This window comes from Ornithorhynchus anatinus, chromosome 12 (genome assembly GCF_004115215.2).
Source record: "Ornithorhynchus anatinus isolate Pmale09 chromosome 12, mOrnAna1.pri.v4, whole genome shotgun sequence".
In the NCBI taxonomy this organism is placed as follows: domain Eukaryota; kingdom Metazoa; phylum Chordata; class Mammalia; order Monotremata; family Ornithorhynchidae; genus Ornithorhynchus; species Ornithorhynchus anatinus.
The window spans coordinates 54,630,450-54,653,364 of NC_041739.1; the positions used below are offsets into that span (position 1 = coordinate 54,630,450).

The 22,915-nt window shown below is 48.5% G+C and overlaps 1 protein-coding gene and 1 long non-coding RNA gene across 5 annotated transcripts in view; one reads left to right on the forward strand and one right to left on the reverse strand.

Moving 5' to 3' along the window:
* KLHL8 (kelch like family member 8) overlaps nt 1–13,569 on the forward strand; it is a 41,157-nt gene extending 27,588 nt beyond the window's left edge. For 2 of the 3 annotated variants that reach the window (XM_029077121.2, XM_039913743.1), the window contains 8 exons: nt 2,275–2,823; nt 4,740–4,926; nt 5,896–6,039; nt 6,676–6,787; nt 9,510–9,678; nt 10,132–10,291; nt 11,356–11,557; nt 11,857–13,569. In XM_029077121.2, the coding sequence (XP_028932954.1) occupies nt 2,275–2,823; nt 4,740–4,926; nt 5,896–6,039; nt 6,676–6,787; nt 9,510–9,678; nt 10,132–10,291; nt 11,356–11,557; nt 11,857–11,980 (1,647 nt within the window). In that variant the 3' untranslated portion in view covers nt 11,981–13,569. The remainder of the gene's footprint in view (nt 1–2,274; nt 2,824–4,739; nt 4,927–5,895; nt 6,040–6,675; nt 6,788–9,509; nt 9,679–10,131; nt 10,292–11,355; nt 11,558–11,856) is intronic. The other variant, XM_029077122.2, reaches the window with a different exon arrangement.
* On the reverse strand, nt 261–14,898 carry LOC103167301. 2 transcript variants are annotated; one of them, XR_005660625.1, is made up of 5 exons: nt 14,821–14,898; nt 11,091–11,178; nt 9,576–9,780; nt 8,501–8,609; nt 261–969 (listed from the first exon to the last, which is right to left on the reverse strand). It is a non-coding gene; the product is annotated as an uncharacterized LOC103167301 (long non-coding RNA). The 2 variants fall into 2 exon arrangements; XR_485110.3 differs by lacking the exon at nt 14,821–14,898 and adding an exon at nt 11,849–11,914.
* Nucleotides 14,899–22,915: the final 8,017 nt, after the last annotated feature.

Sequence of the window (22,915 nt, forward strand, 5' to 3'; positions counted from 1 at the left end):
CACATTTTGTTTTTAAGATGTTTAGGCAATATTTTGATATTAAGGCTGATAGTGGCTCAAAGTTATCTATGGTTCAGTGGAGGACCTTTAATTTGGTGGGGAGGTTATGTATGTAGTTTTGTTGGAATAGCAGGTCTGTTACATAGATCATATATACATCACTGTTGAGGAAAGTCAGAGCATTGCTAACCATTTAGTTCATTAGCTTGTGTTAATAACAGCACAATAACACTAGACTTGAACTTTTGTTCAGACTCCAAACTCTCCTCACTGGCGCATAAAAAAAAATTCCAAAGTGGACAAAGTTTAAGTTGCCCAACTTTTAATTTGTGTAGACAGTTTTCCTGTGCTGTTCTTGACAACCCCGGTGTTAAGGAAAACTTGCATTATTGAGCACACAGTCATTTCTGCTGACTTGGGGTTGCCCCAAAAATGGCTCCTTGATTCCTCATTAGTGTTGTAGCCAAAACATTTTGTAGAGACCAGCATTTCGGCAGAACTGCATGGCTTCTATAAATATATTTCAAAGCCGACTTTGAAAAGATCTTGAAATTTTATTCTGGGTGTAGAGGGCATTTATATATGCGCGTTGCATTGCTGCTGATCTAGGTCGCAATCCCAGGCTTTCGGAATTGAGACCATGAAATGCCAAAAATGACATTCCATTTAGTAGTGTTTATTTTTTATTATATTAAATTCACCCTCAAAGAACCATTTTTAATGAAGTAGGTTACATCCATCCTCCAGGAAAAAAATCAGAACAGTCGTCTTATGTCTCCATAAATCACATTTTGGCACATGCATTACTGGTGCACAGCAGGGCTCTTGTTGTGCACTCAGTGGTATGCTATTTACACATTGTTATTCCCTTTGAGCCCCCTTCTCCTGTTGGTGGTCCACCTTTGTGTTCATTGAGAAGGGATTTTTCTTTGAGTAGAAGAGACAGTTGTTTTCACCATTATTCAAGTCCTACATGAAAACAAAAAGATAAAACATGCATGGTTATTTGCTTATTTTGTTGTAGTTGTGAAGGATTTTTTTTAAATATCCCCTAGTCCCCTGAGGAACTTCTGTCAAAGGAAAAACAAATCCGGCCCCATCAGTGATATATTTAGTTATTCTAGCAGTTTACTGGGTGCTGGGGAAAATGAAGATTAACCGACATAGTTTTGCCCTCTCACCTTGCAGCCTAAGACCTGGAGAGACAGTACATGGAGGGGGGAAAAAATGTACGGTTCTGCAAATCTAGAGAAATATCTTGGTTTCAGCAGAAATATGGCTCTTTAGAAACAGCTGACACCTTCCAGAACAAACAACTTGCCCAAGTTTTCTAGGCAGATCTGAAGGTCATGTGGCAGTGTCCTCCTTGCCACCCCGGCAACTGGAATGGATCTACCCTCCCCCTACCCTCCCCCCCTTTCCCGATGCCTCTGCCACATTACAAGTCACACTCACAGATGGTTTAGGTGAGAACTAATCGGTAGGAGTATCTGCTGAGTAATAATAATGATGGTACTTATGACCATAAGTTACTTATGACCATGATGGTTTCTATGTGCCAAGCACTGTTCTAAACTTTAAGGTAGATACAAAGTAATCAGTCCCTGTTTTCCCTGTTCCACATGGGGCTCACACTCTTAATTCCCATTGTACAGATGAGGTAACTGAGGCCCAGAGAAGTGAAGTGATTTGCCCAAGGTGGACAGCAGACATGGGGCAGAGTTGAGGTTTGAACCCAGGATCTTCTGACTCCCAAGCCCATGCTCTTATCTGCTAGGCCATGCTGCTTCTACTGAATAGGAGTGACTCTAATTTCCTTTTCATTTAAATGAACCAAAACAAAATGAAATCCACTTCTTATAATCTTTGTGGTCAAACAAAATGTCTTTAGGGGAATTTGGCTGCAGGTTTTGCTTTTCGTAAGTTTTTCCTCCAGGGTTATTGATGATTGAAATTGTGCTTCCCTCTTTTTGGATTGTCGAGTTTCTTTGAAAGAGGAATTTGTCTCTGTTCTCTGAGGTTACATTGTTAATGTCTTGCTGCCGACTGATCGCTGTTTTGAATTAAAAGATCAAATGGATAAACTGAGGGAAATAAAAAAAATCCTGGCTTTGAAGCCCACAGCCCAGGTCCAAACAAATGGCTCGATAATTCAGGTGTCAGAAACGAAAAGTCGGTATTTCTGTCACAGAGCCAGCATTGTGGCCTCTGCTCTAACTGGTCCCTTGTTGGTTTTGAAAGGGATTCAGCTTTTTCTTCCCTTTCTTTTGGCAGGTGGGATCAAAGCTTATCTCCTGCCACAAGCTGGTGCTGGCTTGTGTTATCCCCTACTTCAGAGCCATGTTTCTTTCCGAAATGGCAGAGGCCAAGCAGACCCTGATTGAGATACGGGATTTTGATGGGGACGCGATAGAAGACTTGGTGAAATTCGTCTACTCTTCCCGGCTGACTCTGACGGTGGACAACGTCCAGCCTCTCTTATACGCAGCCTGTATTCTGCAGGTGGAGCTAGTGGCCCGAGCGTGCTGTGAATACATGAAGTTACACTTCCACCCTTCCAACTGCCTGGCGGTCAGGGCCTTTGCCGAGAGCCACAACCGCATCGACCTGATGGACATGGCGGACCGATATGCCTGCGAACATTTTACCGAAGTTGTGGAGTGCGAAGACTTTGTGAGTGTGTCCCCACAGCACCTCCATAAACTTTTGGCTTCCAGTGATTTAAACATTGAGAACGAAAAGCAGGTTTATACTGCCGCTATCAAGTGGCTTCTTGCTAATCCTCAGCACCATGCCGCCTGGTTGGATGAGATAGTTGCTCAGGTAAGGAAAGGCCTGAGGGGCTGAGATGGGGTGTGGGGCCTCGGGTACCTTCTTCTTATGGTAGAAAAATTGTAGATTGGGTGAGGAGGAAGCATAGGTGATGGGTTGAGGATGTTTGGCAACAGATACTTGGGGTTTGTATAAGACTGTAGTATTGAGCAAGCACCTCCCTGTGTTTTAGGCACGTGGCGGGGAGAGCTTAATAAATGTGATAGGTCTAGCCCCTGCCCGAGAGGAACTGACAATCGCCATACCTTGTATACGATACTTGGGGGATTTATCTGAAATTATTAATAATAGTAATAATATTGGTATTTAAGTGCTTACTATGTGCAGAGCACTGTTCTAAGCGCTGGGGTGGATACAGGGTAATCAGGTTGTCCACCTGAGACTCACAGTTAATCCCCATTTTACAGATGAGGTAACTGAGGCACAGAGAAGTGAAGTGACTTGCCCACAGTCACACAGCTGACAAGTGGCAGAGCTGGGATTAGAACCCATGACCTCTGACTTCCAAGCCTGGGCTCTTTCCACTGAGCCATGCTGCTCCAAATTAGAAACCCCATTCTCTACTTTTGGTTCAGAGATGGGTTGTGTTTCTGTGTACAGGCAGAGGGCCCGGGCATACACACAGACATGTTCTTCCACCCTGTTGTCGAATATTGAACACTTACTATGTGCAGAGCACTGTAATAAGCACTTGGGAGAGGTGTATTCTCCTGCCCGCAATAGTCAAGAGGCAGGGGGGAGACAGATGTTAATAGAAGTAAATAAATTATTATTGTAATTACTATATCGTGATATAATAATAAATTATGGGTACGTACTTAAGGGCTGTGGGGCTGAGCAGGGTTGGAGGGTGAATAAAGGGAGCAAGTCAGGGCCACACAGCAGTGAGTGGAAGAAAAGGAAAAGAGGGCTTAGGGAAGGCCTCAAATTCTCTGCCACTTAGCTGTGTGACTGTGGTCAAGTCACTTAACTTCTCTGTGCCTCAGTTCCCTCATCTGTAAAATGGGGATCAACTGTGAGTCTCACGTGGGACAACCTGATTACCCTGTATCTACCCCAGCGCTTAGAACAGTGCTCTGCACATAGTAAACGCTTAAATACATTATCATCCCCCCTCCCAACCCCTCAGCACTTAGTACATATCTGTAATTTATTTATTTCTATTAATGTCTGTCTCCCCCTCTGGACTGTAAGCTCACTGTGGGCAGGGAACCTGTCTATTCTCTTGTTATATTGTACTCTCCTGGGATTTGATCCTTTAAAGTCTATTCTCTACCTGATAAAACTGCAGTTGCCCCCTAAAAAAAAATACTTTACCTTTTCAGAATTTCCCAGGTCTTCAAGCTCCAGCAAAAAGCAAAACATGTGTAGCAGCTGCTAGTAGAAGATGGCAGTTACCACCCTGCATCATCTTACCTAGAGTATTTTTTTCAATGATAAAAGTAACTGTAGGATTTCTTAAATCGCTTACTGTGTGCCAAGCACGGAGGTAAAGTGCAATCAGATGGGTTACTGTCCCGGTTGTATTTTTGTAAAGAAGCAGACCTAATGCCAAGAAAAACATTAGATTTTGTGAATTTTGCAGTGTAGGAAATGGGCCTCCTTTTACGTTTTTATCAGGCGTAGTCTATCGATATGTATGTTTACTGAGCCTTTGCCTAAAAAAGCAAAGCTATAACATACAACAAGCGAGTTCTTGTCAGACTTTAACAGTAAGACAGCATTCTAAACTGTGCTGTTTGTAGAGTTCAGGCTGATAAAATCTAGGGTATAGTACTGTTGAGAACTCTCTCCATTTGGTCCAAAAAAAGAGGTAGTGAGTCCCTGGGTAGAGTGGGCCACATTGGTTTGGGGATGAAGTGGATTAAACCACCCACTCACCAGAACTACCTGTATTTTCCCATCAGGTTCGGCTGCCGTTGTTGCCGATTGATTTTCTTATGGGCGTCGTGGCAAAAGAAGAGATTGTCAAGCAGAATTTAAAGTGCAGGGACTTACTGGATGAAGCAAGAAACTACCACCTTCACCTGAGCAGTCGAGCAGTGCCTGACTTTGAGTACTCGATCCGCACCACTCCAAGGAAGCAGACTGCGGGTAATTGAATCCCCCAGCTCACAATGCCAGCTTGTTTCTCTGGTAAAAATGCCAGCTCCCCCGACTGGAATACGGGTGAATGATTTGCTGGTAAAGAATGTTCAACTACTGACGTCAACACGGTGACTCATTTTCACTGTTCTGAACCAATTCTCAGAGGATTGTACCGTCAAATTTCAAACCCTCCTCTTCCCAGGAAAGGCATTGTTTTTAAAAAGTCTAACAAAACAGGCAGGAAGGGCACAGTCAAACGTAGTTGCTTTCTGATACGACTTCCTGCAAAAAAATGCAAGGTGCCTGCTCTGATTGTTCAGGCATCATATTTTCATTATTCTTAGAGAAGGCCTTCCTTGGGCTCAGGGCCTCCTTAGATAGGAGTGGCCCTTTTAAAAACCTGTCTCGAGGTAGTCACATCATAAGGCTGCTAATTTCTTCTGCCGCCTTAAAATGTCAATAGAGTAATTAGACTTTTATATCTAGAGTCCAAAGACTTGTATGTAGAGAGTCTAAATTGAGACACAGCTCCATTTCCCTGCCTCCCCTCCCCTGCTGAATAACTGTTCTTTAGAAAGCTTTCCTCTGTGGTGTAAGGTGAGTCTGGGAGTGTTGTGTGGGTTTTTTGGGAAATAAATTAATAGGCTGATTATTTTTTTTTCTTCCCAACCATTTTGACCCTGAACTTGCAAGGTAAGTTTTTCTGATGAGGTGACTTGCCAAAATAACTTAGACAAGGACAGATTTGCTGCTGGGGATGGTACATCAGCCAATTAAATCCTTAACTGGACCTTAGGAGTCTGCAAGGAGAAAGCGAGAGATGTGTATGGTCCTGGCTCTACTGAAAGAGTCGAGAACAACTGCTCTTTCCCTTGTTGGTTTTTGAAGGGCGGAGTCTCTTCCCCCAAATAGTCAATGGTGCTCTTCAGCGGATTACTCCAAGACTAAACTCTCTTTTGTGTCCCCCTCCTTCAGGTGTGTTATTTTGCGTAGGTGGTCGGGGTGGATCAGGTGACCCATTTCGCAGCATTGAATGCTACTCTATCAACAAAAACAGTTGGTTCTTTGGACCCGAAATGAACAGCCGAAGGCGGCACGTGGGTGTAATCTCTGTGGGAGGTTGGTAACAAAGTAAATACTGTCTACTAAAATTAGATTGGTCCCATTTCTGTAATCCAGTTTTTCAAATATTCTTCTCATGAAAGTTGCTTTTTTATCCACTTAAAAAAAAAAAACACCCAACAACAAAAAAACCCCAACTATTTGCTGGAAGGTATTTATTAACATTAGCAGTAATTTCTATCATTGTGTTCCCTGAATGACAATCTCTTCTTCTGGGGTTCAGAATGAGAAGGCATTCTGCCTTGGGCAACCATTCTAGGTGGTTGGGGTGAGGGGAACTAGAAGTAGAAGTTGAGTAACGACTTTCAGAGAACACAGAAAAGCAAACATTGTTCAGGCCTTGCTATAAAGCACTGAACAGTGCAATATTAGATTTTCAAAATCTTGTTCTCTTCAGAATTGTCAAGGAGATTTTTTTTGACTAAATGGTGGATAATTTAGCAGTGTTTGCATTTGATTACAGCATGATCTAAGCATGGAAGAGCGTACAAATAAATGCTTATCAATAAACTCAAATTGCAGACAATACTGAATAAGAATACTGAATAATGGTTATTACTAATGCTATCAATGTTGTGTGTCAATAAAGTGGTTCACTCTAAATTCAATGAAAGCATTTCTTTGTTCTGACAGGTAAAGTCTATGCAGTGGGTGGACATGATGGAAATGAACACTTAGGCAGCATGGAAATGTTTGATCCTCTCACTAATAAGTGGATGATGAAAGCATCAATGAACACAAAGAGGTAGATTGGGGTGTGGATTGCCTTGGATGTGTTAACTGATCTCCTAAAAGTGAACAGTCGTATTGTGCATCTGACTCTTTTCAGGCACGGGATGGGGAAAAAGCAAACCCGTGTCTTCCCCTCCTCCCTCTTTCCTCAACCCCACACATAACACCACCACCATTCCATCCTCAACTGGAACCCTGCTCTTTCTAACCTACCTTAAAAAGTGGACTGAAGAAAAAGATGAGATTAAACTAATTATTTGTAAAATATCTAGCCTAAAAGCCCCTTTATAGAATATTATTGCAACTTTTCTCTTGAGGGTCATCCGTCAGATCGTATTTAGTGAGCCTCTGGGTGATTGAACAATACTAGGCACACTAGAGAAAGCGTACCTGGAGTTTACATTCTAGTCTGTAGTTGGGGAGTCGAACCTGAAAACAGATTATTGGGGTGATGGGGGAGAGAGGTTGAGGGTAGGAAAGCAGAGGTTAAAGCAGGGTGAGTGGGTTGAAAAAAGGGAGAGGGCTTAAAACCAGTGGTCAGGAGTTCGCTTCCACCTGGTGCGGAGAGACAAAAAAATGACACTTTAGACAAATGATGCGGACAGTAGAGTGGAGAGACCGGAGACAGCAAGGAAGTTGATAGAAGAGTCAGGCCGGGATAAGACAGATACCTAGACCCAGGTGATGGCAGTTTGGAGGAAGAACTGATGGTGGGGTTTGGGGCCAATGGGAGGGAAGAGTGTGGTACACGTTGAGCTTGAGGAGTGGTGGGTTATCACTATAGAGGGGTCCTGGAAGGCGGAGGGAGGTCAAAACTAGCAAGATAGATTGGTGAGTCAGAGCCATGGGAGCAGAAGAAGACTCAAAAGCAAGAGCAGGTTCTGTTCAGAGCCTTTGAGGGGCACCCTTACTTAGGGTGTAGGAGATGGAGTCAAGCTATTAGAAAAAAGAGAGGTGAGGAAATGATGCATTTGAACTGTTCATGGAGAAGGTGGGTGAGTATATAATAAGTACACCCTTGCCCCCTACCTCCAAGCAGATGGACTCAAGCATCGAGTCCTGATCAAGTCTTTTATCCATGTCTTCCCCCTAGAAACCTGGATGCTACCTCGCTCCTACTTCTTGTTTTACCTCTTCCATTTGGGGGCCACTATCATCTCTTGGGGCTTTTTTTGTCCTCTCTGAATTCCATCCAAGTTTTTTGTTAACCTCTAATGAGTAGTGACACATTAGAAGTTATGTTTTAGCAGGCCTGACCAATTTAGGGACCTCAGTAATCACTGCATTTACCCACTCATTTCTCCTACTCCTACTGTATCTTGTTCTTTACAGGCACTTCTAGTGCTCCTATAATGTGAGGTTGCTTTCTTGCAGAAGCCCACATTAAGGAAAACGTGCTGTGGGATTCGCCCTGTCTGACGCCACCCACAGCCGCACAAGCATTTCTTCCACCCCCTTGCTGTGCCGTATCAACAGACTGCCAGAATTGAGTATATTCAGTCGAATGAAGTTGGGAGGAGTATTTTTAAATAGATAAAGGCATTGTAAAACACCAGAAATTTGGTGACTATTTTGCTGTTCACCTTTAAAATGTTCTAGCTTTCCTTCTGGGGGAGAATTTTCAGGCTTAGACTTCTATTAAAGTTCCTGGTAACAAAATTCTCTAGTGAATAGAAATCTAGTCCCCTCCCCTAATGTTTTGTCTAGCAAAGCATCTGGCAACTACCTTAACCAAGAGTCCTGTCTGCGAAGCGCCTTTGGGAGCCATTATAAGTAGTTTCCTCTTAAAGTTTTTCCAGAGGCTCCATCTAAACCAAGACAGGTTTGAAAAAAATCTGAAAAACAAACAAAAAAAGTCTGGTTAAGCAACTCCACCTAATTTATCTGAACTAGGCTCAATTTTGCTACAGAATACTTCCTGTTGTAAATAAGCCAAATATAATGCAGTGTATTTATTCCAGCTATTTTTTTGGTTAAAATTTTACTATTACTGCCCCTAAAATAGTCAGATCTTTGGGTTTTTTTCTTCCTTTCCATTAGAATTAACCTAGGATCTTCTTATTAGGAATACTTACAGGAGGAGTTGCTCAAAAGTTGTAGCTAAACAATGACTTTTTGGTGCATAGCACAATAAATATGCTACCTCACAGGGTATATAAGCATATAATCCAAGGCAGGATTAGAACCCAGGTCCTTCTGACTTCCAGGCCCATGCCTGATCCACTAGGCCACACTCACCAATTAGACACCATGTGACCTAGAAAGGATGCGGAAATTCAAACTCCCTGTTTTCTGCAATTTGTCTTTGAGACTTGAATCACGTGTTAGCCAACCTCTCCAGCAGCCTTACACTGTCTGAAATGGCACCTGTTCCGTAACATTGCTGCATCCTTTGACACAGCACGTTAAAAATGAGGGTATTTATTAAGCGCTGGGGTAGCTGCAAGATAATCAGATCTGACACAGCCTGTCCCCCAGTCTGAGAAGGAGGGAGATGGGGTTTTTTTTTCTTTAGATCTCCATTTCACACATGAGGAGACTGAGGCCCCAGGGTCACAGTACAGGCCAGTGGTGAACTGGGACTAAAACTCAGGCCTCCTTGCCTCCCAGTCTCTGTCTCTTTGCAATAGCTCCCTTCCCCCCACTTCACAACCTGATGACTCTGCCATGGCTTCCAGTGGTAACTGTGGCACTCCAGAGTTCGCCGTAACGTGTGCATGTTCTTGCCATCCTAGGCGAGGAATTGCTTTGGCCTCCCTGGGAGGCCCAATTTACGCAATCGGAGGGTTAGATGACAATACCTGCTTCAACGACGTGGAGCGATATGACATCGAGTCCGATCGCTGGAGCGGAGTGGCAGCCATGAATACCCCCCGAGGAGGCGTTGGCTCTGTTGCTTTAGCTGTAAGTTCACCTGACGCCGGTCCACTGAGGTACCACTGAATCAAATTTTCTTCTGCCAGGAGGCCTGCAGTCAATGTGTAGATCACATCTTTAGATATTGCACTAGGAAAAAAAAAGGAATCACAGTCCGTGTCTTCGTGCGAGTGTTTACTTGAGGGCTCAAAGCTCACAAACCCTCCCCCAACAGGTCTGTCCATAATAGGGGGGTTGGCTTTAACAATCCAAAAATGCCACATTTCAGTGGGAGTTAATGATCCCACTGGGATCATTGGGGTGGATTTAATGCCTATTTTCCCCGTAATTATCGCTGCCGTTGATTGCCGTGGGGACAGTTTGCTGGGTGTGCGGGCTTCACCTTCCTGAGACCGACCAAATGTCCACCACTGTTCATAGGAAGGAGAAGAGTCCGGGCCCCCAGCTCCCTCACCTCTGTTTAATCTCTCTCTACTTTAGAACTATGTGTATGCAGTGGGAGGTAACGACGGAGTGGCTTCTCTGTCCAGCGTAGAGAGATACGACCCCCACTTGGATAAATGGATAGAAGTCAAAGAGATGGGTCAGCGCCGAGCTGGCAACGGTGTCAGCGAACTGCACGGTTGCTTGTACGTCGTGGGTGAGTAGGTGGTCTTTCTCCGCTGAAGCTGAACCAGTTGTAGCAGTGTACTCGTGACAGCCAAAATTGTGTTTTTAGATCCATCTGGTCAAATGAGACCTCTCTCTAGGTCCAGGTTAATTTCCCCCACTCCAGCTGAACTTATTTAAGCCTTGAAATCTTAAAAAGTCACAGCACTTTAAAGTGAGACTTTTGAAACATAATGGTACTCTGTAGAAAAAAAAACAGCTAAACTGTGCTTTGCTGGAAAGCGTTTTGTTTGACATTTATTTCAAAGAGAAAATGTTTTTAGAATGCTGAGGATGTGACCTTTCTGGTCTTCATTAATGTTCTATACTCAGTTTCCCTGAGTACAGGAGAAACAGCGTGGGCTAGTGGATACACTGGGGGCCTGGGAATCAGAAGGACCTGGGTTCTAATCCCTGCTCTGTCACTTCACTTCTCTGAGCCTATCTCATCTATAAAGTGGGTTTTGACTGGGAGCCCCATGTGGCACAGGGACTCTCCCCAACCTGATTAGCTCCTATCTACCCCCAGCACTTAGTACACTGTCTGGCACATAGTAAGTGGTTAACAAATACCAAAAGGGGGTGGGGAGCAAAGCACTGTAAGTGCTTGGGAGAATATAATACAACAGAGTTGTTGGTAGACACATTCCCTGTCCCCAAGGAGAAGGGGAGATAAGCCCTTAAAGCACAGATGTGTACGTAAGTGCTGTGGGAAGACTATCTAGTGCTTAAACAGTACAGAACTCAGCAGAGACCCTTTCTTCTCTGGCATCTTGGAGAATAACACTCACAGCAAATCGGCCCCGAAGGAATTCGGCTGCTCTCAATTACCTCACAGCACAGGTCCGCAGTGGCTCCCAGGAGAAAGTAACCTGGTCTCTGAAAAACCAAGCAGCAGAGAGGGGTGGGGACTTACCTGTCTCACCCTTTCACCTGTGCCCTACGTTAGGCAGGAAAGAGTGGAAGTCCACTCCTCTATAAATCGGCTCAGGCAGCGATCAGAGTCTAGCATTCTGTGTTTACTAACAGTGAGCTTTCGCGGCTGTCTCTCTGCAGGTGGCTTTGACGACAATTCTCCCCTCAGCTCAGTCGAGCGATTCGACCCTCGCAACAACAAATGGGAGTATGTGGCAGAGCTGACCACTCCGAGGGGCGGTGTGGGCATCGCCACGGTCATGGGCAAAATATTTGCAGTTGGTGGTCACAACGGCAATGCATACCTAAATACAGTGGAAGCATTTGACCCAGTGGGGAACAGGTAATGGTACTTAAGCTCTCCCCCTCCTTGTTTGGATCTTCCCAGGTGTGCAGCAGTGTCAAATGCAATTGGGCAGTTAGGTGCTTGTAGGTTTTCTTTGTTGTTGTCCTACCATGGACCAAAAGGTCTCATCTTTTTTCAGTTTTGACTTTTTTAGAATGAGATCTGCTGTATTTGGAGTAGGCAAAGTAGTTTCATCAGAACCTTACAAAATGTTCCTGCTAAGGGCCCCCGATCACTAATATTCCCCCATTAAGAGCAGAAGGAAAAGTAACGCTTTTGTTCTTTTACCTCTCCAGGTGGGAGTTGGTGGGATCCGTGTCTCACTGCCGAGCTGGAGCCGGGGTAGCCGTGTGTTCCTGTCTGAGCGGTCAGATCCGGGATGTGGGCCAGGGATCCAATAACGTGGTGGACTGTATGTAACCGCACGAGCGAGCCGGCAGCGCTCGCTTCCCCGCTCCTCCAAGCTGGGGCCGACACAGGGTTAACGGGGCCGCCGACACAGGGTTAACGGGGCCCGGCAGCCGTGACTGCCATTGACTTCTTATTTAAATGTTCCGTTCTATGGTATCGTGCTCTTATGGAGCCCAGCTGTTGATGTGCCAGCTACAGCGATCAGTGCTGTGAATCGAGGAGAATAGGGCTTTTCTGAGAGAAAATTTGAACAGAAGACATAGCGGTCCAGTTGGGACTTGAAATCACTTCTCCCAGTCTGTCTTTGAACAGTGTAGCCAAATCCTGGATTATGTTTTTGTATCTGGAGAACTCAGGATGGCATAATTTGTTTGTGGTTTCTCTTTCTCCCAAGTCACTGCTCACTGAAAAGCCGAGTGTGGCTCTGCCCTGGTTTCCACCCATGAGGGTGGGGAGGAGGACTGTTCCCGTCCTCACTGAGAAAACGGCTGGGACGGCATCGGTGACCCGAGCCCCCCGAAGGCTGCTTCTTTGGCCATTTCCCCCAAGCCGGTGGGCTGGCCGAGGGGGCCCGATAGGGCCATCGTGCCCAGGAAGGCTAGAGATTTCGCTTTAGGGCACAAGGTCTGTTTTGTATACAGCTGTAAGGAGCAAGAAGGAAATGGGCCAGGGTCATCCTCACCCCCGAGTTCCATTCCCAGAGGCGTCCAATGCACAGTTGGAGGGGAAGGAAGGTCAGCTTAGGCCATCCTCTCCAAAGGGCTAGTGAGCCTGGACTTCCAGCCATCGCCTGGTTGAACTCCTGGAGGAGAAAGATGACATCTTTCTAGGGCATTAAGCTACTCTGTCAAACCAAACCAAAAAGAAATATTAAGCCCACTAGAGAAGAGGTATTTCTGGGTGACGTCAGGTTAGCCAGTAGCAGGGTTCCGGTGAGGCATTGTGTGCTGTTTAGGACACTGCCCTGGCCTCTTCTTTCCCTTTTCCAGCATCACAAAATGTCCACCAACTCCTTAGAAAGGGGGTGTATTTGTTCAGAAATACTTATTGGGTTCTTAAACTGCAGGATGATAGGAACAGTAGCGTTGAAATGCACCCAGCCTGGGAGAGAAACTAAATTTTCCTCTTGGACATGAGAGGCAAGGAGAGGGAGTCTCCACTCCAACAGTGCCCTTTGTCTTTAACCTGCCTCACTTCTCCAATGTCTTCAAAAAGTCCTTCCCTTGGGCACTGATCTCATTTCAGTTATTGGGCCTGTAGGATGGTCAGGGGGAGGTCAACCGGGCTGGAGCCGCTGCCAGGGAGCAGGAAATGGTCTGTGTGGAGACTTCACCTATTCACTGAGAGGTTTACAGCACTTGACCAAAATGTGATAGTAAAATAAAAGCTGTGGGGAATAAATGTTGCCACTACTTTGTAAAAACGAGAGACAGCCACTACTACTTTGATTGCACTGCCACTTTGTAAAAGACGACTTTCAAAATCTCAATTAGCTTGTCATGATCAGTGTGGGGGCTCAGTGATTTCTGTAACTCCCTCCTTCTGGAGAAATGGAAAGTTTCAATAAAAGGTCACTCCCACCTGGGACTGGAATCAAATGAGCTGTGACTTTGTTTGCTGGGCTGGAGCCGCCGTCCGACCCCAGGACAGCCGCAGGCTGTGCTAACTCTGCTCCCGTTCCTTAGGCCTGGGTCTGACTAGTCGCCCTCACGACAGGATTTCTGACCTACGTCTTAGGGCTTGACATTAGTCAGCTCTAGGTACCGTCTTCTTGTTTCCCTCATTCACTCTATAGGAGGGAAGACTTCTTAGGCCCTAAACTGACTGGGAAAAACAACAGCAGCTGCCAATGGGCTGAGGATGGATTGGAGGGCCCTTTGGGGAAAAGGCTTTCTCCCACTCACACATGGACTTTAACTCTCCCAAGCAGTACAGAGGTGAAGGACTGTTGACTAGCGAATCCAAAAAATTGCTCTTAGAAATTAGACCCCAAGCAGGAGATCTGGGAAGCTCCATTAGACCACCACCAGCCACAGGCCTCTCCCCACCTAACCGAGGCTAGATTTTTTACAGCTACATTTCGACATAAGCAGGCCATCTCTACCACACCTTTTCCTTCTGGTTCCAAGTAGGGGAGAAGGGTCCATAGGGACCATTTGTAGCTGACCCTTGTCCTGGCCCTGAACTCACACCTGCAGTCAAGGGACCCGGGTGTAAGGCTGTAGCGAGAGAGAGAGGTCAGCTCTGGCCTTGTCCTGCATGACCCATAACTGTTAGACGTGGATAGTTCTTCCTAGCAGCCATGCAGGCATTCAGCAGGCAATCTTTTTGCGTGCCAATCCTCTGAAGGGGCCCTTTGCTTTGGCATTGGATCCTTGAACAGCAACACAGAGAGAGAAATTCTCAGTGTTTGCTGCTACTGATGGAAAAAGAATCTTTCACACCCTCATCTCCCATCTCTCAGATGGAGCTGGGGGCTCCGGGTCTCTATGTGTTGTTGGGGGGAGGGAGGCGGTGGAGCGAGATAGATGTGGGAGCTGGTGCAGGCTAGGACCTCTGCTCTCCAGGAGCACCTCGGGGGTCTGGGCTTGTTGCCCTGTCTGATCCCCTACTGGACTGCTGGCCACTGAGATCAGGGAGGCCACAAGTGAGACCCAGGGGGTAGGTTGGCAGGCCTCCAGGGTAAGCAGAAAGTCTAGTAGCCTCTCTCTCCTGCCATGCTCTACACCAGCACCTGCCAGCCCTCTTAGAGGCCCCAAACCCATCCCAGAGAATGTGTGAGAGATTGCTCACGACACCGTCTGAGAACAAAACGGTTTTTTCAGGTCTAAAAATGGCCCCGAGCTTACCTCATGCAAGCTGGTCCCCAGGAAGGAGACTCTGGTTGTGGCGATGGGGTGAGGATGGGGAGGGTTCCCAGCTCATCCTGTGTGGGGAGATGGAAAAGAGAAATTGTGTGAAAACGGTTGTGACCGACCCCTGCACAGACAGGTTCTGTGGGGACGGAGGGTGTGTTCATCTAAAGGCCTGTGGCCTCAAGGGCTGAGAGCGACCAGCAGGTCAGCCGGTTTTAGTCTCCTGGCTGGAAACCCCCAAGTCTCCTCCACCAGCTAAGAGAACGGGAGCTCTGGGAGGTTTCCGACATCTTACCGTTACTTTTCTGGGCTAAGTTTTGGGATAGTACAGTGGAAATTCATTATTGAGTCAAGTGCTCATAGTAAAGGCCAATTGGTGTTAACTCAAAATGATCCTAATTGGACTTCCCTGTCCCAAACTAAGCTCCCCTACCCCAAACTTGTGTGGACAGAAAACGCCCAGTCTCACTTCCCCATCTAGAACTGCCGGAGGCCTGGGCCCTGCCCTCTGACCCCATGAGCACCAGGAAAGCCCCTCTCTCCTCCCCAGCGGTTGTCCCGCCCGCGTCGGCCTGGGGCTCCGCAGCTGCTGGGGCCCGGTGGAGGCCGGACAGTGGCGGTGGTGATAGCCACGGTGGCTAGACTGTGGTGGTGATGATGGAGGCAGAAGATGGAGAATCAGCATGGCGGAGTGCACAGAAGCCCGGGCCTGGGAGACAGAAGATTATAGCTTTTTAATCCCAGCTCCGACACTTGCCTGCTGTGTGACCTTGGGCAAATCGTACTTCTCTGGGCCTCAATACCCTCGTCTGCAAAATGAAAATTGAGATTGTGAGCCCTGCACGGGAAAGGGACTGTGCTCAACCCGATCTGCTTGCATCTACCCCAGCGCTTAGTACAGTGCCCGGCCCGTAGTAAGCGCTTAGCAAATGCCATGATAATAATCATCATTAATAATCCCCCTCCCCACCCGACCCTCTGCTCCTCCCCCTTCCCCTCAGCACTGTGCTCATTTGTATATATTACCCTATTTATTTGGTCACTGAGGTGTACATCCCCCTTGATTCTATTTATGATGATAATGTTGTCTTGTTTTTGTTTCGTTTTGTTTTGCGCTGCCGTCTATATCCCCCGATTAATAATAACAATAATAATAATGTTGGTATTAGTTAAGCGCTTACTTTGTGTAGAGCACTGTTGTAAGCGCTGGGGTAGACACAGGGTAATCAGATTGTCCCACGTAAGGCTCACAGTCTTCATTCCCATTTTACAGATGAGGTAGCTGAGGCACAGAGAAGTGAAGTGACTTGCCCACAACCCATGACCTCTGACTCCTAAGCCCGTGTTCCTTCCACTGAACCCTGTGAGCCTGTCATTAGGCAGGGATGGTCTCTATCTAATAATGTTGGTATTTGTTAAGCGTTTACTATATGTAGAGCACTGTTCTTTACTATATGCAGAGCACTGCTCTAAGCACTGGGGTAGATACAGGATAATCAGGTTGTCCCACGTGAGGCTCCCAGTCTTCATCCCCATTTTACAGAGGAGGACTACTGAGGCCCAGAGAAGGGAAGGGACTCGCCCACAGTCACCCAGCTGACAAGTGGCAGAGCTGGGATTCGAACTCATTGACTTCTGACTCCCAAGCCCGGGCTTCTTTCCACTGAGCTACGCTGCTTGCCCTTTCTATCTGTTGCCCAGTGGTACAGTCCAAGCGTTTAGCGCAGTGCTCCGCACAGAGTAAGCGCTCAATAAATGCTATTGAATGAATGAATGAATGAATGAATGAATGAATGAATGAAGAGGGCCGGCTCTGCTCAGGCCGCTTTGGCAAGGGCGGCGGCGCCACCTGGTGGCCAACGGCTGCCAAACCCACGTGGAGTCCCGCAGTCCTGGAGCCCCAGGCCTGATCCCGCCCCATTTCTACATATTCTTTATTCCCCTATTTGTTTTGTTATTGATTCTATTATTTATATCATCCTATTTATTGCTATTGTTTTCTTGATTCTATTTATTGCTACTGTTTTCGTCTGTCTCCCCCGGTTAGACTGGGAGCCCCGTCAATGGATAGGGATGGTCTCTATCTGTTACCGAATTGTCCATTCCAAGCGTTTAGTACAGTGCTCTGCACATAGTAGGCGCTCAATGCCACTGGTCAGCTGGGTGAGTTTGGGCAAGTCACTTAACTTCTCTGTGCCTCAGTTACCTCATCTGTTAACTGGGGATTAAAGCTGTGAGCCCCACGTGGGACAGCCTGATCACCTGGTTACCCCCCAGCGCTTAGAACGGTGCTTTGCACATAGTAAGCGCTTAACAAATACCACGATTTAAATACTATTGAATGAACGAGTGTCGCAGGGACCCTCCCGCGCCCACCCCCTGCCCCAGCCGGGACCCGGGCCCACGGGGGCTGCAAGGAAACTCACCCAGGGCCCGAGGGGCCCGCTGCCCTCGACGCTTCTTGCCTCCCGGGAGGAGCTTCGGCCTCCACCAGGGCTGCTCAGGACCTGCTCTGGTGGACAGGCGGGGTTTCCGGGAGGGGGTGGCGGGGATGCTGCAGCTGGCAGGGGTGGCAGGGATGCTCCACCCGAGGTCGTGCCCGCGCTGGGCACCGGGCACCGACCACCGACCAGTCCTGACGCAGCGGCCCGAGACCAGCGCCCTCTGGCGGACGGCAGTGTCCTCGCCCCCGCTGGCTCGCCGACTCCGCCACCTGCTGGACGATCGCCGGAAGCGCAGCCGCCCGACCCCGGCCGCTCTTCCTCCAGCCGCCCCCGAAGAGGCAAAATAATAATAATACTAATGTTGGTATTTGTTAAGCGCTTACTATGTGCAGAGCACTGTTCCAAGCGCCGGGGTGGACTCAAGGGAATCAGGTTGTCCCACCTGGGGCTCACGGTCTTCATCCCCATTTGACAGATGAGGGAACTGAGGCCCAGTGAAGTGACTTGCCCACAGTCACACAGCTGACACGTGGCAGAGCCGGGATTCGAACCCATGACTCCCAAGCCCGTGCTCTTTCCACTGAGCCACGCCGCTTCTCCATGGCATTTGTTAAGCGCTTACTATGTGCCGAGCACTGTTCTAAGCGCCGGGCAAGCTCATCAGGTTGGCCCAGGTGGGGCTCAGGGGCTTCATCCCCATTTGACAGATGCGGTCGCTGAGGCCCAGAGAAGTGAAGCGACTTGCCCAAAGTCACACAGCTGACAGGCAGCAGAGCCAGGATAATAATAATAATGTTGGTATTTGTTAAGCGCTTACTATGTGCAGAGCACTGTTCTAAGCACTGGGGGAGATACAGGGTAATCAGGTTGTCCCACGTGAGGCTCACAGTTAATCCCCATTTTACAGATGAGGTAACTGAGGCACAGAGAAGTGAAGTGACTTGCCGACAGTCAAACAGCTGAGAAGTGGCAGAGCCGGGATTTGAACCCATGACCTCTGACTCCCAAGCCCGGGCTCTTTCCACTGAGCCATGCTGCTTCTTATGCGCTTAAGCGCTTACTATGTGCAAAGCACTGTTCTAAGTGCCGGGGGATACAAGATGATCAGGTTGTCCCAGGTGGGGCTCACGGGCTTCATCCCCGTTTGACAGAGGAGGTCACTGAGGCCCAGAGAACTTGTGACTTACCCAAAGTCACACAGCTGACAGACGGCGGAGCGGGATTTGAACCCATAACCTCTGACTTCCTAGCCCGTGCTCTTTCCACTGAGCCACGCTGCTTCTCTAATAACAACAACAATAATAATGACGGTGGTTTTGGTAAGCCCTTACTCTGTGCCAAGCACTGTTCTAGGCACTGGGGGTGGATACAAGGTAATCGGGCTGTGCCATGTGGAGGCTCACAGTCTTCCTCTCCATTTTACAGAGGAGGTAACTGAGGCCCAGGGGAGTGAAGTGACTTGCCCAAGGTCACCCGGCAGACGAGGGGCAGAGTCGGGAGTAGAACCCACGACCTCTGACTCCCAAGCCCGTGCTCTTGCCACTAAGCCACGCTGCTTCAAAAGGAAACCGGGGAGATGGAGGAAGGGGTCGGCGTCAGGGACGATCGGGTATAAAGCTGGTGCAGGGAAGGGGAAGTAAAAGGGTAGGGAGGTGGGAGAGAGAGAGGGGGGTCCCACACCACCAAGGAACCTGGCTCTTAACCCCTTCCCCACACTTTTCTCCAAGGGGGTTTATCTCCTTTCTGAGAAGCCCCGCTTTTCCAACCTGCTTGGCCCTGCTCTTGCCCCTTTGCAAGCTGCCCGGGCATTCCCTGGCAGCAGAGGTAATAATAATGTAAATAATAATTATGATGAGACTAATAGTAGTAAGAGTTCAGTCTCAGGCCTTCCGGCGCACCTCTGCCCTCGGGTGGCTGAGGCAGAGCCAAGGAAGGCCACTGCTGGCCTTGACGCCACTCCCGAGCTCGGTTACAGGTTTCCCCCATCATCTTCCCTCGGGGACCTAGGTCTCGAGGGAATAGAAGAGGCCGTGAATTTCCCAGCTCCTGCCAGAAGCGGGATATTCGGTCGAGGACATGCGTGTGCCCGGTAGCCCGGCCAGGAGGCCCCCTGCCCCGCCACCGTGTCCTATGCCGGCCTGGCCCCGGGAGGCGAGGGGAACAGTTGGCGAGCTGGGAGGCCCATCCCCAATCTGCATTGCAGTTACCGTTTGGAATTGCAGCTCTCAAGAGCGCGTCAACGGGTTCCCTCGCTTCCTTCCGACAGCACCGGCCACTTCCTCAGACCCCGGCTCCCGCCATCGGGTCAACTGTTGCCCTGTGGTCTCTAGTGCCGGACCACCCTTCCCTGGCCTGACGGTTCTCCTTAGGAAGCACCCGATCCTCCTCTCACTCCTCATTGGCCGCTGCCGCCCTCCCAAAAGCAAAGGCTCCGAGGAAGAAAGCCACGGGGGTGCTGAAGGCGAATCCCACAGTAGGCTCAGGCGTGTTTTCTCAGAACACACTGGCACCAAAGGTCCCAGTGTCATCAAACCGCCGGACAGCACCGGGCGAAAACTGGGAGGACCGTGGGCCGGGGGCTTTGGCCGACAAGTCAAGGCGGGCGCTCCCGTCGGGCTGAGGGGCAGGATCTCCCGCACCACTGGGTCCTGCCTGGCTTCCCGCACCTCCGGGCCGGCAGCCAAGGTTTCCGCTAGCACGGCTGCTTAGGTTCTCGGTCGCCGGGCAGGGGCTCGGGGGCGGCAGGAGGCCGGGGGCAAGGGCCACACCACAGAAACTGATTGGGAGCCGATGGCTGATAAACCAAAGGCCCACCTTGGCTCCTTCCACCCCGGGCCGGGACTCGCCTCTCAGAGGAGCCTGTGGGATCGTAGGGGAGGTGGAGTCTTTAACTAGAGCGATTAAAAAATTAAAAAGAAATCACAGTAAGTTCCGCCTGCACCGGGGCAATTTCCAGTCTTGGACTCCCACATCGATTGAGCCGCTCAGAGCTCCGGAGTCCCACAAGACCCCAAAGGAAGGGTGAGTCACGGGGAGGGAGGGAGCCAGGCCAGAAACGGGTCACGACTCTCTCCCAACTTTCTCCGCCATCCAGCAGGGGCTTTGCCAAGACAGATGCCAAGAAAAGTCTCCTTCTGGCCAGATGAGTGGCTTGAGACCTTATTCCCCAGGCTCACTGGAGCGGGGCAGAGGAAATCTTGAAAGGCGTCCAGCCTGCAGCAGGACAAGAGCTGGGGGAGGCAAGAGGGGGCCGCGGAAGCGGCACTTGGGAGAGAGCTGGGGCAGGAAGAGACTGGAAACGCATGGGTGAAAAAAAAGGGAAAAACGGGATGAGCAGAGGAAACCAAGATAGAGCAGCGTCCATCTCCCTGCACGACCTGGGGTGGCTTCCAGTAGCAGAGCCATGGCCGATTCACTGACCAGAGAGAACAGTTAACTGGAGGGAGGGGTGGTTGCTGTGCCCGGGCGAGGGTCTCTCCTTCCTGACCAAAGGCCGCTGCTCTCTTTACTTGTGTTTTCTGATTTTCGGAGGTTCGAGTGGGCGCACGTGGAAACGGCAGCCTGGACGGTTGACTCGGTCGCTCTTGGAACCCGGCCGATTGGCTTAGGCCCCAAGAGGCCAGGAACTCTCCTCCGATCCAGAAGCATCTAGGTTCTGCCCCAGTGCATGCCCACACAAACACAACCACAACTTGGAGCTTCCAGGCAGCTGCCCGAGCTTCCTAAATCCTGTCCAGGGAGGTGCCCAACAGGTCCGGGTTTCCAGCATCCGAACCGGGCCCAGAACACCTTTGCTGCATACCCCAGCCGCTGGCCAGCAGGACGGACTACAGAGGTGTGATCGGCCCAACCCCTCCGGCCCCGGACCTCAGGGTCAAGTCAGTGGACGTTGGTAAAACAGACTGACTAGTCTAGACTTCAAGCTCATTAGGGACAGGGGACGTGACTCCAAATTCTGATGTACTGTACCCTCCCAAGCACTTAGTTCAGTGCTTTGCACATAGTAAGCGCTCAAGAATCACCACTGATTGATCGACTGAGGGTCTAGATGTCTTCCCCTAGCCAGGGTCCTTGAAGAACAGAGGTGGCAGTTTCCTCCCCGACCTGGAGGAACCAGAAGTATTGGGACCCGCAAGGGCACCTGGGGAAAACCCTCCCTAAAACTGCCCACCTGAGGCACCTTCATTCTCTCTGGGCTCCGTGACTGCCATCGATTCTTGAGGTGCTGCTTCAAGAGTGCTTCCTTGACCATCTACAGCAATATCCCGAAAGCAACAAGACAGAATCGTCTCTCGAGCGTCATTCCAAAAGCAATAAGGCAGAATTGGATCTAGAGCAAAGTCCCAAGAGCAATAAAGTAGAAATATCTCGAGCGAGGCCCCGAAAACAAGGTAGACTTATATAATCTGGCCTGAAAACAAGAAGGTAGAATTACATCTAGAGCCAGATCCCAAAAGCAACAAAGAAGATTTCCATGATCTTGAGCAAAATCCTGAAAGCAACGAGGCAGAATTACATCTACAGCCAGGTCACGAAAGCAACAAGGTAGACCTCTATCTAGAGCAACATTCTGAAAGCAACAAGGCAGAATTACATCTACAGCCAGATCACGAAAGCAACAAGGTAGACTTCTATTATTTACAGCAACGTCCTGAAAGCAACAAGGCAGAATGACATCTAGAGCAGGTAGAATTACTTCGAGAGCAGGATCCTGAAAGCCAGAATAAAGACCTCGCGCCCGGATCGGAGATCGTTGGGTTCACTATCACAGGCCACCTCGTCTACAGTGAACAGAAAAGGCTGAAAACCCCACGCATAAGTCCACATGATATATTTCACAGTCCCAAAATTCTTCCCAGATTGAATTCTCTCTAGGAACAATAATTGACAGCCAACGGTCACTGGCTCCTCATGGCAGAATGGGTGGCTAGGAGTCAAGGCTAATGATTCTCACCAGTGAATCGGTTGCTCAGACCAGCAGAAACAATACCACCAAAAAGACAAAAAGGCCCAATATTTTTTCTAAACTTTTATTTTTATTTTTTTTTTTAACAGTTCAATCCTCTCGTGAAAAGGAAAGAAGACGACGACGAACAAGTCAAATCAGATTTTCTTTTTTTCCAACAGCAACTCATCCTCATTACAGAGAACAATGAACAAAAGACCTGTGGCACAACAATCTTTAGATAGGTCTTTTCCTGGACTTCTTTCCTTTCTTGAACAAAAAACTAGATTTCTCCCAGATCTGGTGTAAGTCTCGTTAAAGGTCCGTACAAGGCAGCTAAATCTCACTCACCAAAGCCCCCGGATACATTCGATGACCTGGATAAAAGTACACGAGTTTATCTCAACAAATTCTTGTGGCACGCATCTTCCCATTACTTCCCTATTGGATATACACACACGCCTGCTCCTACGGGGATTGCTGGCACCTTAATTCCAGAATCATGAAAGAAAGACACATCCTCATTTCATTAAGACAGATGAGTGATCCTTATGCATCCACTGGACAGTCTGCTCATTTTAAAACAGTTTCAGATGACAATACCAAGATTTGACTTACCCCTAGAGTTATAAGCAAAAAAAATATATATTTAATAATAGTAATAAATAAAAAGGCAACCCTGCTCAGCAACATCCAAAAC